This window comes from Nicotiana tabacum, chromosome 21 (genome assembly GCF_000715075.1).
Source record: "Nicotiana tabacum cultivar K326 chromosome 21, ASM71507v2, whole genome shotgun sequence".
NCBI classification, from domain to species: domain Eukaryota; kingdom Viridiplantae; phylum Streptophyta; class Magnoliopsida; order Solanales; family Solanaceae; genus Nicotiana; species Nicotiana tabacum.
In genome coordinates this window covers 2304958-2324420 of record NC_134100.1, presented here as the reverse complement: position 1 = coordinate 2324420, position 19463 = coordinate 2304958, and the positions used below count along the sequence as shown (strand labels likewise).

The window sequence follows — 19463 nt, the reverse complement described above, 5'->3', positions numbered from 1 at the left end:
GAACAAACTTTTTGTATATATAAGGTATTAAAAATTCAAATTCTGGGGCTAGAGATATCGATAAACTTAAAGTGGAGTCACACTAAAAACATTCGGCCAAAGAATCATTTAAATTTTTTAGATAGCCGATTAAAGTGAATTTATAATTAAGGATAATATCTTCACTTGCATCATTATAAAGATAATCATTATTATAATATATATAAAATTTTAGAAATTGAAATTTCAAAATAGAAATATTTTTTGAAAGATAAAATCATACCAAATAAGAGTTCAAGTCGTAATACAAGAGTCACGTCATAATCAAAGAATCGTTTATATCGTGTCAACTTTTGTGCTTTGTCATAAATATGACTTATTATTTCACTTTGTGGCTATTTTTAGGTTTCACTTACACCTATGAGAATATTGCAAAAATAAAATTATCACTACGAGAATTGAGAAAATGTTAGTCTTTTTTCATGTGGTGTTTCTTAATTAATATCTAACGATTATTTATAATTATTTAGAAGGTTTAAATGTTAAGGTTATTTACATATAATTCAAATAACTCAGATATTTAACATGGTTAATATCAAATATCAAAATGGAGTTAAAATAATTCACTAGCTAAAGAATTTTTTTATATTTTTAGATAGCCAACTAAAATGAGTTTTGAATTAAGAATAATATTTTCAATTACATTATTATAAAAAAATATTATTGAAAAATAATGTTTTAGAAATTGAAATTTTAAGAAAGAAATATTTTTAGGAGATATCAACATACCAAATAAGAGTTCAAATAGTAGTAAAAGAGTTAAATCTTATCCAAAGAGTCATTCATTGTCTCAATATTTGATTATTTTGCCATAAATATGAGTTATTATTTTGCTTCCTGACTATTTTAGGATTCAATGACACCGGCAAGAATGGTATGAAAAAACAAATAGAAGAAATTATTAATTTTTTTCACGTACTTAATATCCAATGATTATCTATATTTACTGAAAAAGTGTAAATTTTAAGATTATTTATATACAATCCAAATAACTTAAATATTTAACATGATTAGTGTCCGCGCGTCCTCGCGGGTACTAATACTAGTATTACCTTAAAAACAACAAAACATATATATAATTAACATTAAACAGAATAAAATAAGTTAATTACTCCCGTGAAAAAAATAATATTCCGAATATATAAAAGGAAAATATATAATAATAAAAAAAACTATTTAGCAACAAATATTAAGTCTACTAGTTTAATGATGACTATAATTGCATAGTTATTTAAAGTATAACTATAACTCACATGTAGTAATACTTTTTTGATATTGATTTATGATATTATTTTTTAGTCATATGCTCATATTTGAATTTTATTAAATTGTTAATTTATAATGTTTCTTTAGATTTATTGTAACTATTAAGTCATTACAATTGTATTGGATCAACATGAATAGATTTTTATGCTTATTTATATTGAATATAATTAGTTATCAATATAATTACATACAAGAACATATTTGTTTAAATGTGAGATAATTAAACATTTAAATTTAATTAAGTAGATCACATAGTTAGTTAAATCATGTTAAACTTACAAGTAATAATTTATTTAATATACAATAATAATATTTTAGTTAGTTGAATCATACGCTTTAATATCAAACATATTAAATTCTTATTTTTTGAAATAAAACTTTATAGCCACAAAAGAGATGAAACCTAATCTAGTATGCAAACCATGTTAAATTCTCAATTGTTTCGATAGATAATGAGTTTTATGATAATTAATAAATTATTAAAGGACCAAATTTATATGACTTTTGTTTTTTTATCATCTTGATCATATATATAATGTAATGGATACAAGCTTATAGTTGTATAAATTCTATATAATTAGTTATTCATACATTAATTAGATATATTCAATTATTCTTTATAAATATAATTCAAACCTAAAAGTAATACTTATTTTGTAAGAATTGCAATATTGTTATTTTTGTTATGGACTTAAATATTAACCATGTTATAATCTTAAGTTTATATTATTAGAAAAACTTAGTTTTTGAAAGACTAATATGAACATTAGTACTTATTTCAAAAATAAGCACCTAGATATATGAAATTACTTTAAGTACTTATTTAAAATAATTAAGTACCACACATACATACATATCTCTACAAACTGTTAAAGTTTTCTATATGAGTACTTATTTTAAAATAAGAGCTTAAATATAATAAATTATGTTAAATTTCTTATTTAAAATAATAAAGGACCAAACATGCATAAAATAAAGTATGAGCTTAATAAGTCAAGAAGCTAATTGATAAGCATTGATGCCAAATGCACTTACTAACTTTTCTATATTGTAGGAAAAATCTAACTTTTATATTTAAAATTTATTTTTGTAAAACTTCTCTAATTTTTGGACAAACTCTTATATTGATTTTTTAATCAAAGCCAAAATATTTATTTAACTATGAAAAAATTTTAACAACTAATTTATTATGGTAAATAATATTGATATGGTAACTTCAAGCACATGACAAAAATTATAACTAACTGCAGAAGTTTATTGTCTCTCTGAATCTTGTGGCTATATCATAACAAATACTTGTAGCTAATAAGCCAACGATGTTCTCGGTTTCATATAATTTGAATTTTAAAATAGTTTTTAAATTTAATATTTATTTCAAATCATTATTGTGGCTAACATGTTATAATCGCAGTAATATTTGGAGATGCAATACTTATATTTAGCTACAAAATTTTATTGTATCAGAATAAGTTTGTAGCTATTAAGTTAGTTTTTGCCACAAATTTTTATAATTGAAGCAAAAATACTTATTCAGCTACAGTATTTTGTATCGAGTAATATTTTGTGACTAGAAGATTAATATTGCTACAGTAATTTCAGACGTGTGGCAAAAACTCATAATTAGCTACAAAATATTGTCGTAGCAATAATTTTTTATATCTATTAATGCAATTATTACTACATGCTTTTATAACTTGAGGCAAAAATATCTAATAGCTATAACATTTTGTTAGAAGTAATTTTTGTGGCTATAAAATTGGTATTGCTACAGTAATTTCAAATGCGTGGCAAAAAAATACGATTAACTACGAAATTTTATTGTAGCAATAACTTTGTAGCTATTTGGGTAATATTGCTACGACAGTTAGCAATTATAGCAAAAATGCTAAATCAGCTTTGTCAATTTAATTTTGTAGCTAATTTTTTTATGAAATTGTAAATAGCTATGAAATTTTAATTTTTGTGGCTATTGTTAGGTATTAGCCACATATAGCTAAGAATTTGTAGCTATATATACATAATGTTGTAGTGGCAAATTCTAACATTGTACGCTTGGCTGCCCTTTTTTTTTTTTTTTTTTGGCTACAAAACTCTAAAGTAAAGGAACTAGAAAACTCGTTTGGCGAGAGAAAGAGAGAGATGAGTCAATCAATTTCTCCATTAATGTTTTCTCACTTTGCAAAATTTCAGTCGAATATTTGGAGATGCAATACTTCTCAACTCAGAGTTATACACTCATCATATGCCTCTTTTGGAGGGAGAAGAAAAGAGAGAGTAAGAAGAATGAATCGAGCAATGGATCTTTCTTCAAGCTCTCGTCATTTGGCAGATTTTCCCTCAACAATTTGGGGTGACCATTTTCTCTCCTACAATTCTGAAATAACAGTAAGTCACAATCCCATGCTTATATTCTACCGTCAAACTTCTCTATAACAACTTCATTTGTTGCGATCGTTTTTTATTGTTATAGTGAAGTGTTGTTATAGAGATTATATATTATAATATAACATAGTAATCGGTTCCGAGAAAACTTGACTTCTTTAGTGAATGACTGTTATATGGGGATGTTATAGAGAGGTCTGACTGTGTTACCTAAAGGAATAATGAAGATGTTATAATTTTATTAGAGATGGATGAAGCATTTAAACATGAAAGGTTCAAGCTTTAAGATTGGTCTTTATCGTACTTTTGAAATTATGAGTTTGGAATTTAATACTTCCTCCGTCTCAAAAAAGAATGAATCTTTTACTATATGGGGTCAAATAAGATTTTCTTTGGCCATATTTTTTGCAAATGCATTTCAAATATTTTGAATTTTTAATTGTTGTGACTTACAATACCTTTTATGCAGTTTCTAAATGTGTAAAATTTATTTCAAAACATTTAAAGAATATATGTTCATCACATTAAAAATTATTGAACTTGACTCTCATGCTCCGACAATGTTTAAATAAATTGAAACGAATGGAATATTACTATTTTGTAAAAACTTAGGTAGGTTTTCACTATATATCTAATAATGTATTCAAAACTCATAAATAATGATCAAAAGGAGCCTTGTGACCGGGAGGTCACGGGTTCGAGCCGTGGAAACAACCTCTTGCAAAAATGTAAGGTAAGACTGCATACAATAGACTCTTGTGGTCCGGCCCTTCTCCGGACCCCGCACATAGCGGAAGCTTATTGCACTAGGCTGCCCTTTTTAATGATTAACATATGTGTATCTAGGATTTAAATTTTTTGGGTTCAACCTTTAAGGATCTGTTACAATTTTAGTAGAATGTTACACATAAATTTGTGCTCCGTGAATGTATTGAGTCAGATGAACCTGGTATTATACATGCGGATACGCTCCTGATGCTCAATTTCTGCCTGCAGGAAATTACTACCCAAGAGAAAAATGAACATGAAATGCTAAAAGAAATAGTTCGGAAAATGTTGGTAGAAACTCCAGATAATAGTACACAAAAACTAGTCTTGATTGACACAATTCAAAGATTGGGATTAGCATATCATTTCAATGATGAGATTGAAAACTCCATTCAAAACATCTTTAATTTGTCTCAAAATAGTGAAGATGACGATGAACACAACCTTTATGTTGCTGCTCTTCGTTTTCGACTTGCGAGGCAACAAGGATATTACATGTCTTCAGGTACCTTACATTTCTGCCCTTTCCCGCACAGCTTCATTTTTTTTCGTTGTTAAAAGGCAGCTCGGCGTATAAAATATCTCGTGTATACGCAGGGTCAGGACGGACCGCCCCCAAGGGGTGTAAAGTATGCAACTTACCCTAATACTAAATATCTCGTGTATACACAGGGTCAGGACAAGTCGCACCCAAGAGGTGTAATGTAGGCAACTTACCCTAATGCTAGCATTAGTAACTGATTTTATGGCTCAAACACATAAATTGTAGGTCACACAGTAACAACTTTATCGTTCTCAAAGACTCGCCTTCCTCTTTTTTTAGTTATCGCACCTTATTTGTGCAGAGAATAGCAAGTTTCGAGATCTGCTTCTATATAGAAGACTTCTGTATTATACTTTTTTATTTTGTCCTTCTGCTTAAAAATAGTAAAAAACTATAATGTGGAAATTGTAAATTTCTTAACTAGCTGTGAAATCAAATAGTTATTATAGGAATATTATTTAAGACTCCACTTATGGAAAACCACTGGGTTGCTGTTGTTATTGTCAATAATAACTTGGGGTACGATTTACTTCTTTTTCCATGGCTTGTCCACGACTATATTTCTATTAACAATGTTGTGACTATGCTTTCCTTGAGTCGAGGATCTATTGATAACAGGCTCTCGATCTTTACAAGGTAAAAGTAATGTCTGCGTACACACTCTACTCCACAGACTCCACTTGTAGGATTTCACTGAATATTTTTTGTTGTTGTTGTTGTTGTAATAACTTAGGGTTTAATTTCTTGATGCTAATGAAATTCATTTCTTTCAAAATATAAACATGGTGTTCAACCAGATGTGTTCAAGCAATTCACTAACCATGACGGAAAATTCAAGGAAAATCATACTAATGATGTTCAAGGATTACTGAGTTTGTATGAAGCAGCACATATGAGAGTGCACGACGAGGAAATTCTAGAAGAAGCTCTTATCTTTACCACGACTCATCTCGAGTCCGTGATCCCGAATTTGAGCAACTCGCTTAAGGTACAAGTTACTGAAGCCTTAAGCCATCCTATTCGCAAAGCTATACCAAGGGTGGGAGCAAGGAAATACATACACATATATGAAAACATTGGAACACATAATGATTTACTTTTGAAATTTGCAAAGTTGGACTTCAACATGTTACAAAAGCTTCATCGAAAAGAGCTTAACGAGCTAACAAGGTACATCTACTATTCTTGTCATCTTCATAATTATGGTACAATCAGACCTCTCTATAAAATACATCCTTTATAACAACAGTTCACTATAACGGTCAAGTTTTCTTTAAAATCAATGTTTTATGTTACCAAATATTTTTGAAAGAAACGTGACTATTATAGAGAGGTTTGACTGTAACTCGCGCTAATTAATAACACCTAAAGTTTAAGTATGTTAATGTTGTTATGATATCTATAGCTGGTGGAAAGATTTGGATCGTGCAAACAAATTTCCATATGCAAAGGACAGATTAGTAGAAGCTTATTTTTGGACGGTGGGAATATATTTTGAACCTCAATATAGTCGTTCAAGAAGTTTGGTAACAAAAGTAGTCAAAATGAACTCCATTATTGATGACACTTATGATGCTTATGCAACTTTTGATGAGCTTGTGCTTTTCACGGATGCGATCCAAAGGTAAAATTATATATAATAAAATCTTTCTATAACAACGTCATTTATTCTGATATTTTTTTAAGATGCTATAGTGAAGTATTGTTATATAGAAATATATTATGACAACTTAGACTTTGCAGATGGGACGAAGATGCCATGGATTTATTACCGACATATCTGAGACCTATTTATCAAGGCCTTCTCGACGTTTTCAATGAAATGGAAGAAGTATTGGCCAAAGAAGGTAAAGCAGATCACATCTACTATGCGAAAAAAGAGGTAATCCTTGATTAAGTTACATTAATTACTACTTAATAGTTAATTAAGTAAACCAAGTTGTAGGGAAGAATCGCAATTTTGAACTATTAGTACATTTTCTGTTACTTTTTTAGATGAAAAAGGTGGCGGCAGTCTATTTTAAGGAAGCTGAGTGGTTGAATGCTAACTACATTCCAAAATGCGAGGAGTATATGAAAAATGGACTTGTAAGCTCTACCGGTCCGATGTATGGAATAATTTCTTTGGTTGTTATGGAGGAAATTATAACAAAAGAGGCTTTTGAATGGTTGGCAAATGAACCTTTGATTCTTCGAGCTGCATCAACAATATGTAGATTAATGGATGATATGGCTGATCATGAAGTAAGTATAACAATATAATTTTCATTTTATATAACAATAGCCATCGTAATTCGCGAATTTTGTCCCTAAATACAATACAAAAACAACTACAATAACAAAAACAACATATCCAATATATTCCTACAGTACGGGTCTAGGAAGAGAGATGTGTACGCAGATCTTACCCTACCTTATAGAGGTAGAAATGTTGTTCCCGATAGACCCTCGACTCAAAAAAAGCATTTCTCAGTCTGATTTCGAGTCTAGGTGGCACTTTTGCATGATAAAATAAATAGACATGCTTGATAAATTACAACTTCAATGATCACATTTACTTAAACTGAATTATGGAACTTTAGAAACGGCTGATTAAAATGGTAAAATATTGTATAATATTAATGAAGAAATTGAAATATATTATGTTGTAGGTTGAACAACAAAGAGGACATGTTGCTTCATTTGTTGAGTGCTACATGAAAGAATATGGAGTTTCAAAGCAAGAAACATATGTTGAGATGCGGAAAAAAATCACAAATGCGTGGAAAGATATAAATAAGGAACTCTTGCGCCCTACTGCAGTACCAATGTTTATCCTCGAACGATCTTTAAATTTTTCAAGATTGGCCGATACATTTTTGAAAGATGATGATGGATACACAAATCCCAAATCCAAAGTTAAAGACTTGATTGCTTCGTTGTTTGTCGAATCTGTCGACATATGATTATATATAACAATGCAGACACACCTTCAAAGCTGAGTATTTGGAGCAAATATGGAAGCATTTTGTATATTGTCCATGTAACCTATAAGTCACGTGTTTGGACAATGCCAATATTTACTAATATTTGCATTATGGTAGGTTGTTTACATCACACCCATTGGGGGCGACCCTTCCTAAACCTGACATGAATGTGGGATGTTTTGTACACCTGGCTGCTTGTTTTTACTATTTCACTGTTACAACTTATTTGGACGGTTGTTACCTATTGAATCATATAGTATTGTTACTTAAATACAATGTTTATTTTAATTATTACTTAAATTTTATTCTATCGTATCATTAAATCCATCATTACGTAACAATGAAAAGTGTCACTTTATGGAATGACGGATTTGGTGTGGCGGTGTCATTTCCTTGCGTTTTTCTCTCATCTTGCCCTTCCTTATTATTAGATAATCATCTTTTATCATTTATCCTACTTTTTATACAATAATTTTACTCCATATCCTATTTTTTCTTAGTAATGTTGCAAGTTTATTCTTCATATTATTAGTGCGTGACATCACGAAACGATAACAAACGATACAATATCCAAATATTGCATTCATCAAACAATACAATACAATATAATACAATACAATACATTATAAAACGACATGCAACAACAATCCAAACAAGCTGTTAGTTATGTTTAGAAGGGACAATAGTTGATGTGATTCAAGAATCTTGTTCCAGTTTTGATCCCTATGTTATTTGACTTGACACATTTGACATTTAATTAGGCCAAAAACGTGGTTTTGAACGTCATTCTGCCTAAAGGGCAAGCGGGATCAAATGTTAAAACCACCCCAAAAAAGTATCATATTTCTGCAATTTTTTTGTTTAAATTACACAATTGAGCTCCATCATTTTTACTCAATGCTCCTGTGCTATTCGAACGCACCAGAGACAAAAAGCACAGCAGAGGCATAAATCATATTTAACAAGAGCTTTTTAGGTAGGACACTTCAGTTACCCGTTGGGATAATATATTCTAATTACACTACACTTTGCTAGAGTCTCTGGCAGAAATGCAGGGTAAGACTGCGTACAATAAATCCTTGTGGTCTGGCCCTTTCCCGGACCCCGTTAGCGGGAGCTTAGTGCACCGGACTGTCCTTTACACTACACACTACTAGAAATCCGGAAAAAAGAGACCAAAATTTAGCGACCAACATTGGTCTGTGGGAAAAAGCGACCAAAGTTGGTCGCTAAAATAGCAAAAATAATAAAATAAATAAAATAAACAAAATAGCGACCAAGGTTGGTCGCTACTTGGTTGCTATATTAGTCAAAATGTTGACTGGACTGGTCAGACTTTCTTGGTCAAACATTTACTGAGATTAGTGACCAATGTTGGTCGCTAAAGTGGGACCCACCTACAAAATTTTAATAATTATATTATTATTTTAAAAAAATTATAAAATATAAATATATATAATATAAAAATGGCGACCAACGTTGGTCGCAACTTAAAGGGTAGGAAGATACCGTCCAACTTTGGTCGCTTAAATGGGACCCAGTTATACAATTTTAATAATTATATTATTAATTTAAATATTATATGAAATATAATTAAATCTGATTTAAATATAGCGACCAACTTTGGTCGCTAAACTAAATTCTTGAATAAATAGCGACCAAAGTTGGTCTCTATTCAGGTCAACAATGGTCAAAATTAAAAATCACTTTTGTATTTACTATCTAAATAATATAAATATAAGCCGTTAATACTTTTGTAATACAAGGGATGAATAGTACTACGAATCGTGCGTCTCTCTCTCTCTCTCTCTCTCTCTCTCTCTCTATATATATATATATATATATATATATATATATATATATATATATATACTTACGCTATATTATGCACTGAGTATAAGTCTATTAGGTAATATTATATCGAATATAGCTTACATATATAATATATATACTTACGCTATACTATGCACTAAGGCTATATTATGCACTAAGTATAAGTGTATTAGGTAATACTGTATCGAATATAGCTTATATATATAATATATATACTTACGCTATACTATGCACTAAGTATAAGTGTATTAGGTAATACTGTATCGAATATAGCTTATATATATACTATATATACTTACGCTATACTATGCACTAAGTATAAGTGTATTAGGTAGTACTGTCACGACCCAAATCCCGGTCGTGATGGCGCCCAGCACACTACTAGGCAAGCCCAATCATTATTCAACACTTAACCCAATTTATCAAAAATAGCGGAAAGAAATATCAATTAAGCAAGATTAAAGTACTGAAGATTTTAACAAAATACACAATATAATCTCACAAGGACCCGGTGTCACGAATCTGAGCCTCTAGAATACAGAATATCATCCTAATACATGGTATATCCAAAGTCTGATAATGCGGAAATAAAGAGATAGGATAGGAGGGAGAAGATCAATGGCTGTGAACGTCGTGCAGCTACCTCGATACTTCCAAAAGGCTGGATCTGCTGATCAACTGGATCTACTAAGCCTGAGACTGCCCTGGATCTGCACACAAGGTCAGGGAGTTAAGTGAGTACTCCGACCCAGTGAGTAATAAAAGTAACTACAGTCCGAAGATAAGAAAATCCAGTAAATACACAAAGTAAGCTAAAATTCAAATATACAACAACATATGGAACTGAGCAGCTAAACAACAGTATAAATAGAAATACATGAATGCAATGCAATGCATATGATGGTACATTCCAGTACCCACTGCGGCATGCAACCCGAGCCATCCATATTTATTTATCGTCAACGGCGCTCATTGGGGGTGTGTACAGACTCCGGAGGGGCTCCTACAGCCTAAGCGCAATATCTTGGTCACTTATTGTTACCTGACCGGTCAGCCATTGTTACCTGACCAATTTATATCATACAGTGCCATTGTTACCACTGTTCAAGTATATCATCCAGTGTCATTGTTACCACTGTTTCAAGTATATCACACAGTGTCATTGTTACCACTGTTTCAAGTCACTTTATAATCAGTCCAGAAAATAATATAATAAGCCCCTTGGGCATTTACAAAACAGAAGTTCCCAGCCCGGAATACATTTAAAAATATCATTTAAGTTTTCAACACTTAGAATTATGGTTGAGTTTGCAAAACAGCATTTAAAACCTTGGACTGAAATTAAATGATATGCAAATCATGCTAAGTAGTAATATCAATCCTCGAAGGATTTTACAAATCGGCACAAGGCCCCAAACATGGCATCAAGCCCAGTAATATCAATGAAGTATGTGTATCAATCACCAGTATAGTATAAACATCACACGGGATGGACCAAGTCACAATCCCCAATAGTATCCGACCCCGCACTCGCCATGGAGTGCGTGTCACGCCTCAATATAGCGTTACGATGTGAAAGTCCGGTGTTTCAAACCCTCATAACAGCATTTACATCTATTACTCACCTCAAGACGGCCAAAAGTCTACTGCGTGATGGCCTTTCCTTTCGAATCGACCTTCTCGCGCGTCGAATCTTGCCAAAACCACAAGGAATATATTACAATAGGTTAAGGGAATATAACCCAATCGAAAATACTCGAAAAATATCGAAAATCACGAAATTTGCAAAACCCGAGCACCGGGCCTACTTCTCGAAAAATTACGAAAGTCACATCACCGGATTCTTCGTCTCGCCACGAGTCCGTACATATAAAATTTACCAAAATCGGAGTTCATTTGACCCCTCAAATCACCAAAACTTATTTTCAAATCCCTAGGCCTAAATCCTCAATTTTTCTACAATTTTCATGCTCAAATCCATACATAATTGATGTACTTAACTCAAAATAGGTGGGGATAACTTACCTCCACATTGATGATGAAAATCCCCTCTTGAAGCTCCCCAAAAATCGTCCATACTTTGAATAAATGAAGAAAAGTGAGCTAAATTCGTGTATAAAAGAATCTGCCTGTGCTTCGTCGCGTTGTACCTTGCACTTGTGCTATACAAGTTGTACATCCTATTAAAATTGTTCCTTGTCGGACACCTTCTGTTTAAACAGCCATAACGTCTTGTATTAATATCCAAATGACAAACGGTTTGAAGATTTAGAAACTAGACTCAAAGATCTTTAATTTTATAGGTTGTACACCATATAACTCTTTATAAATCCCGATATATGAGCTTCTAAAGTAGGCTCTCCGAAATCAGAAAATTCTGGAGAACGAGCTCCACTAGTCATATTCAATCGACCGTAACATTCTCTACAGATGTCCAAATTACTATTTATTTAGCTTTCTGGAAACTAGACATGAAGGCTACAACTTTCGTTTTTGAACCATCTCAAAATTCCTTATTAATCAAAAGATATAGGCCTTCGAAGTACACTCCACTATTGCACTCCAAAGACCTTCTGCAGAAAATTGCAGCAGAAATTTCTGCAGCATTTTCTTTTCTTTTTGGTCCGAATTTCATTCTGTTAACCTTTCTGAAATCCCCCCGAGGCCCTCGGGACCTTAACCAATTATATCAACATGTCCCACAATATCATTCAAACTTGTCCCAACCTTCGAAACACCCAAAATAACATCAAAACATCAAATCATCATCGGATTCAAGCCTATGAATCTCACGAACTTTCAAATTCCATTTTTGATCAAAAACCCAACCAAACCACGTCTGAATGACCTAAAATTTTGCAGACAAGTCCAAAATGACATAACGAAGCTATAGAAACTCTCGAAATTCCATTCCGACCCTCGGATCAAAAACTCACCTATCAACCGGAATTGGCCAAAATACTAACTTTGCCAATTCAAGCTTAATTCTACACTGGTAATCACAAAAATATTCCGGACACACTCCTAAGTCCCAAATCACCTAACGAAGCTATCCAAATCATAAAATTTGCATTTCGATCCCTCTAACACATAAGTCAATATCCGATTGACTTTTCCAAATTAAGCTTCCTTAAAAGAGACTAAGTGATACAAACCTTACCAAAATTATTCCGGAATGACTTCAAATTTTGCACACAAGTCACATTCGATATTACAGACTTGCCCCATCTTTCGGAATCGCATTCCGACCCGATATCAAAATTTCCACTTCCGGTCGAATTTTCTCAAAAACCTTCAAATTTCTATATTTAGCCAAATGACTTCAAAATGACCCCCGGACATCCGAATTGACTTTCGATCGCGCTCCCAACTCCCAAATCACCATACGGAGATATTCTAAGACTCGGAATCCCAAACGGACATCTATAACACTGAAATGCCTTCCAACCCAAATTTATGAAATTCTTCTAAAATTCTAACTTCCACAATATACGCCGAAATGCTCACGGGTTATCCAAAACCAAATCCGGACATACGCCCAAGTCCAAAATCATCATACAAACCTGCTGGAACTTTCAGATCTCGATTCCGAGGTCGTTTACTCAAAATTCCAATCCTAGTTCATTTCTTCAATTTTAAGCTTTCAAAATGAGAATTTCCATTTAGATTTGACTCCAAATTTCCTGAATTTTAATTCTGACCATACACACAAGTCAATATACCTGAGATGAAGCCGCTCATGACCTCAAACTGCTGAATGACGCTGGAGCTCAAAACGACCGGTCGGGTCGTTACAATCTCCCCCACTTAAACATACGTTCGTCCTCGAACGTGCTGAGAACTACACTGAAGTAGTCTGAAATCACTTGTTTAACATATCATGCACCTTCCCATGCTACCACTACTCCGTTGAGCACATAAACTCGATAATTTTGTAGATATACTTATTTATTCAAGCAAATAAGCCATTAGGCCCAATTCCAACATCCTGAATTTCCCTACCAAACCTGTTTCCATCATACGACCATCATATCAATCTCTACACGCTGTACCCAAACATGACTGCATAACTTTGTTGAATTCACACTTTGCATCACTTTACTCATAGAACCACAATAACATTCTTTAAACATAATAGTCGAAATTCCACGAATCTGATGCTCCCATTGCATCTCATGATCTACACAGGTCTTGCTCTAGTTTATTTTTTTCAACACCGATACGACTGAAGAGATGTGCCGAAATTCACAACCAACTGCTGAATCAACAATTCATTGGATCTACACTCCTGACAAGTTCCATTACCTTGTCCCAAACCAAAGAATGATCTTTGCTCTATAATATACTTTATATAATCAGTTTGCACTGACCCCAAATCTAGTAACCTCGTCTCACCCAGTACGAACTGCTCTGGAAATAAGTCACCTTGGACATAATCAAAAATCCCACAAGACGCCACAATGTGCTAGTGGGCTACCAATTCGAACGCGATACAAAAGGAAGGCGAACTCTAGGAGGTACTACTCAACTCGCACACTAACATAGACTTCCTCAGAAAACAGGGAAATAGAACACAAAAAGCAATTATGGGCACTGAACTGAACATCACACTGCTGCGGCGTGCAACCCGATCCAAACAACATACCCATGGCGGTGTGCCACCCGATCCACATATAGAACTCACATAAGGAGATATACGTCGAGCTGAATAGCTCATCACATCAAAATACGAATATCGGTCATAAACACACTAAGGTGCATAATATCATTCCCCAGGAAATATATAGCGCTATAGGCTACAAACTCAAGCACAACTGAGGTGCGATACATGATCTAAGTCTCATCCTGCTCATATAACATCACCGCTGAGCAGAACCTCAACACATAAGGAATTTACTAAGCCGCCTCACAACTCATACGGTGCAATATATCTTTACATGAATTACCTGACCACGAAATAAGACCGCGACTATCCTTCCATAAAGAGCGCATTGCTGAAATAAACACAACTGGCCTGACGTAAGGCTCACTTCCACATTTAAATCTATCCACCGACCTCAAGTCGATCCTGATCGTGCCAAGCTAGGCCAATAATCTTTCACAGGTCCATAACCCAATAAATAGAGTGTCCTCCAGGCATAAATTCTCAAATGGATGATATTACCAAAATCCTTATACTTGGTTTAAATTTCTAATTAATCAAGTGACTACATGTCACACTTATGCAATATTCCTGTGGGACAAACTCCCACCATCTTCCGAAATAATTAACGGGTCTGCACATCCAAACCACCGGTTGCACTACCGTTGAAAAGCCATCAAGAATCCCTAACCATGATGCAAAGCCTTTCTCATAGAACACCGACCTCAGGTGATACTGACGTCAATACCCGTCTTACTCAAAACACTGAAACTCATATACTGCTCATCCGAGATCGTGACATCACAGTCATTGACCAAACTGCATCCTTGGTCCTTACTTCAAATTCCATACCACTCATTGCACCTCACGTGCCAATATACGATAGACGCGATTTCCATCACAACTCTGGAACCGCCGATAGGCTAATACTTCATCACATAAGACTTTCCATTTAACTCACTTCAGGAGACTATAGCAGCATACAGGCGAATCCTCATAATCGTCAAATATGCCAATCTCTAAGTATTTGTCCAAGCCACCATAACACTTTCTGGGATCTGCCTACTCATAATAGGCCCTAACAAAAGAATGCTTCAGAATAACATCAATCACTGCGGCCGACAAGCCTCACATGCATAACTCGATCACGCTAAACGAATCGATCACTGACACCAGTATACCAACTCAACTATGGCTAATCAATCTACTTCCTTCCAATTTATCCTTGATTGCCTTAGAAATAATAATATCTCTCTTTAACACCTAACTTATTTCAACCAAACTCACCTCGAGTGACCTTAAATCACGAGACCATGCTGTGTCAAATACCATGACCATTTCATGTCTCTCAAATGCTACACCGCAAGTCAAAACATCATAGAATATTCTGTGTCTTTCTTCATAAGCTGCTTCAAAAGCTTGACTCTTAACCTTACTTATAGACTCAAAATCATTAGGCACCACACTTTACCTCTTGAATTAACTAGAACCGCTATTGAGAGCCACCCAGCTCTGACTTGGCCCCGAATGCAACCAACTCTACTGAATTTTATAACATATGAATACCCTCTCGATAAAGCACCTAGAAGGATCACTTCCCTCGAAGCCTGCACCTATACGAGGCATAAATCATGAATCTTCCCTCAAGTCTGAACATGAGCCAATAAGGCTAACCATAGCATGCATCCAACAATTCATTTACTCAAATTACCACTCATGGTCCTTTTCCGTAGCTGCAATAACCCACCAATACGCCAATAACCAGAATTCACGCAGGTAATAAACCGTGCAATCAGCTAATCAACAGCAAGCTCCCCAACTTGGCTCGAAGCCATAGATCACAACACATATACTCTATTGTTGTCGTAATATTAAACTCACTCCATCATAAGCTCGTGGAAACACGAATCATCTGGAATTTTAACTCTTCTGCAATTCTTGCATTTACTCACACAACAGTTAAGCCCACTCTCTAGACGACCAATTTTTTTTTAAGTCCTAAATTTTTCAAAAATTTCGGCAGAGCCTCCTTTTGTAATTGGTCCTATTCACCTGCCAGAGAATCACCAATACCATCCTAACAACACATCCACAACTTGACAAAGCATCACAATGCATATCAATTCCATAAATCTAAATTGATACATGGACATGCGTTGCACCTATTTGAATCATAACACATAGAAAATACCCTTCAACCCTCCATTATTGGGATATTTAACCAAGTAGGAACATATTCTTCCTTTAATATTTTCGACCTTCAAGGTGGTCTCCTTGACTCAACGATTTCGTCATAATACATTTACGGAAGCGATCTCAGCTCCCAGACTTATCCAACTAGGGACACAAAAAATATTCTTCACGCGCCCATAACTCGGGCTACTCAACAAATCACAATAAGAAACGAATTACTTAACAGTTCATCTACTATCTAGTAGGCTTCTTCGCCACTACCAAGTCGTACAAATACACCTCGCAACACTAATATACTCATCACGTGGATATCCAACCGCCATTCCAGCTAACAAGGACAATAATGAACATATGAGTTCAAAACACTTGCTCACAAAATCAGCACCTCGGTGCTCACGCCATTGGCAAAGATTTGGCCTCAAGTCCTCCAGATTGGTCTAGCTTCAAACTCACAGAGATTACCCCTCGCCCCTCGATCGGGGAATCAAAAGCCATCGAGACACATCTGATACTGAGCGCCCGTTGGTGCATGCAATCTCGCAGAAGGAATTTCAAAAGATTCTTTTCAAGCTAAATCAAGGACGCACGATAAGAATTCAAGAATGTGAAGTTTTCCTAAAGGTTTGGCAGCCTCTCGAGGATAAGTACAGACGTCTCCGTACCGATCTGCGAGACTCTACTAAACTGGCTCATGACTCGCGAGACCAAGTAACCTAGGCTCTGATACCAACTTGTCACGACCCAAATCCCGGTCGTTATGGCGCCCAGCACACTACTAGGCAAGCCCGACCATTATTTAACACTTAACCCAATTTATCAAAAATAGCGGAAAGAAATATCAATTAAGCAAGATTAAAGTACTGAAGATTTTAACAAAATACACAATATAATCTCATTAGGACCCGGTGTCACGAATCTGAGCCTCTAGAATACAGAATATCATCCTAATACATGGTATATCCAAAGTCTGAAAATGCGGAAATAAAGAGATAGGATAGGAGGGAGAAGATCAATAGCTGCGAACACCGTGCAGCTACCTCGATACTCCCAGAAGCTGGATCTGCTAATCAACTAGATCTACTGAGCCTAAGACTGCCCTGGATCTGCACACAAGGTGCAGGGAGTAAAGTGAGTATTCCGACCCAGTGAGTAATAAAAGTAACTACAGCCCGAAGATAAGAAAATCCAGTAAATACACAAAGTAAGCTAAAATCCAAATATACAGCAACATATGGAACTGAGCAGCTAAACAACAGTATAAATAGAAATACATGAATGCAATGCAATGCATATGATGGTACATTCCAGTACCCACTGCGGCGTGCAGCCCGAGCCATCCATATTTATTTATCGTCGACGGCGCTCACTGGGGGTGTGTACAGACTCCGGAGGGGCTCCTACAGCCCAAGCGCAATATCTTGGTCAGTCATTGTTACCTGACCGGTCAGCCATTGTTACCTGACCAATTTATATCATACAGTGCCATTGTTACCACTGTTCAAGTATATCATCCAGTGTCATTGTTACCACTGTTTCAAGTATATCACACAGTGTCATTGTTACCACTGTTTCAAGTATATCACACAGTGTCATTGTTACCACTGTTTCAAGTCACTTTATAATCAGTCCAGAAAGTAATATAATAAGCCCCTTGGGCATTTACAAAACAGAAGTTCCCAGCCCAGAATACATTTAAAAATATCATTTAAGTTTTCAACACTTAGAATTATGGTTGAGTTTGCAAAACAGCATTTAAAACCTTGGACTGAAATTAAATGATATGCAAATCATGCTAAGTAGTAATATCAATCCTCGAAGGATTTTACAAATTGGCACAAGGCCCCAAACATGGCATCAAGCCCAGTAATATCAATGAAGTATGTGTATCAATCACCAGTATATTATAAACATCACACGGGATGGAGCAAGTCACAATCCCCAATAGCATCCGACCCCTCACTCGCCATGGAGTGCGTTCCATGCCTCAATATAGAGTTACGATGTGAAAGTCTGGGGTTTCAAACCCTCAGAACAACATTTACATCTCTTACTCACCTCAAGACGGCCAAAAGTCTACTCCGCGATGCCCTTTCCTTTCGAATCGACCTCCTCGCGCGTCGAATCTTGCCAAAACCACAAGTAATATATTACAATAGGTTAAGGGAATATAACTCAATCGAAAATACTCGAAAATATCGAAAATCACGAAATTTGCAAAACCCGAGCCCCGAGCCTACTTCTCGAAAAATTACGAAAGTAACATCACCGGATTCCTCGTCTCGCCCGAGTCTGTACATATAAAATTTACCAAAATCAGAGTTCATTTGACCCCTCAAATCACCAAAACTTATTTTCAAATCCCTAGGCCTAAATCCTCAATTTTTCTACAATTTTCATGCTCAAATCCATACATAATTGATGTACTTAACTCAAAATAGGTGGGGATAACTTACCTTCACATTGATGATGAAAATCCCCTCTTGAAGCTCCCCAAAAATCGTCCATACTTTGAAAAAATGAAGAAAATTGAGCTAAATCCGTATATAAAAGAATCTGCCTGTGCTTCGTCGAGTTGTACCTTGCACTTGTGCTATACAAGTTGTACATCCTATTAAAATTGTTCCTTGTCGGACACCTTCTGTTTAAACACTTATAACGTCTTGTATAAATATCCAAATGACAAACGGTTTGAAGATTTAGAAACTAGACTCAAAGATCTTTAATTTGATAGGTTGTACACCATATACCGCTTTATATATCCCGAGATATGAGCTTCTAAAGTAGGCTCCCCGAAATCAGAAAATGCTGGAGAACGTGCTCCACTAGTCAT

General features: G+C 34.7%; 1 protein-coding gene across 2 annotated transcripts; it reads left to right on the top strand.

Moving 5' to 3' along the window:
• Nucleotides 1-3350: 3350 nt before the first annotated feature.
• Nucleotides 3351-8260, top strand: LOC142175414 (sesquiterpene synthase 12-like). Of its 2 annotated transcripts, XM_075242096.1 has the most exons (7): nucleotides 3351-3690; nucleotides 4684-4960; nucleotides 5797-6169; nucleotides 6405-6623; nucleotides 6743-6881; nucleotides 6995-7243; nucleotides 7651-8260. In XM_075242096.1, exons 1-7 carry the CDS (start codon nucleotides 3445-3447, stop codon nucleotides 7942-7944), a joined length of 1797 nt encoding a protein of 598 aa, XP_075098197.1. In that variant the 5' UTR covers nucleotides 3351-3444; the 3' UTR covers nucleotides 7945-8260. The 2 variants fall into 2 exon arrangements, with proteins under 2 accessions (XP_075098197.1, XP_075098198.1); XM_075242097.1 differs by lacking the exon at nucleotides 6995-7243.
• The last annotated feature ends 11203 nt before the right edge of the window (nucleotides 8261-19463 follow it).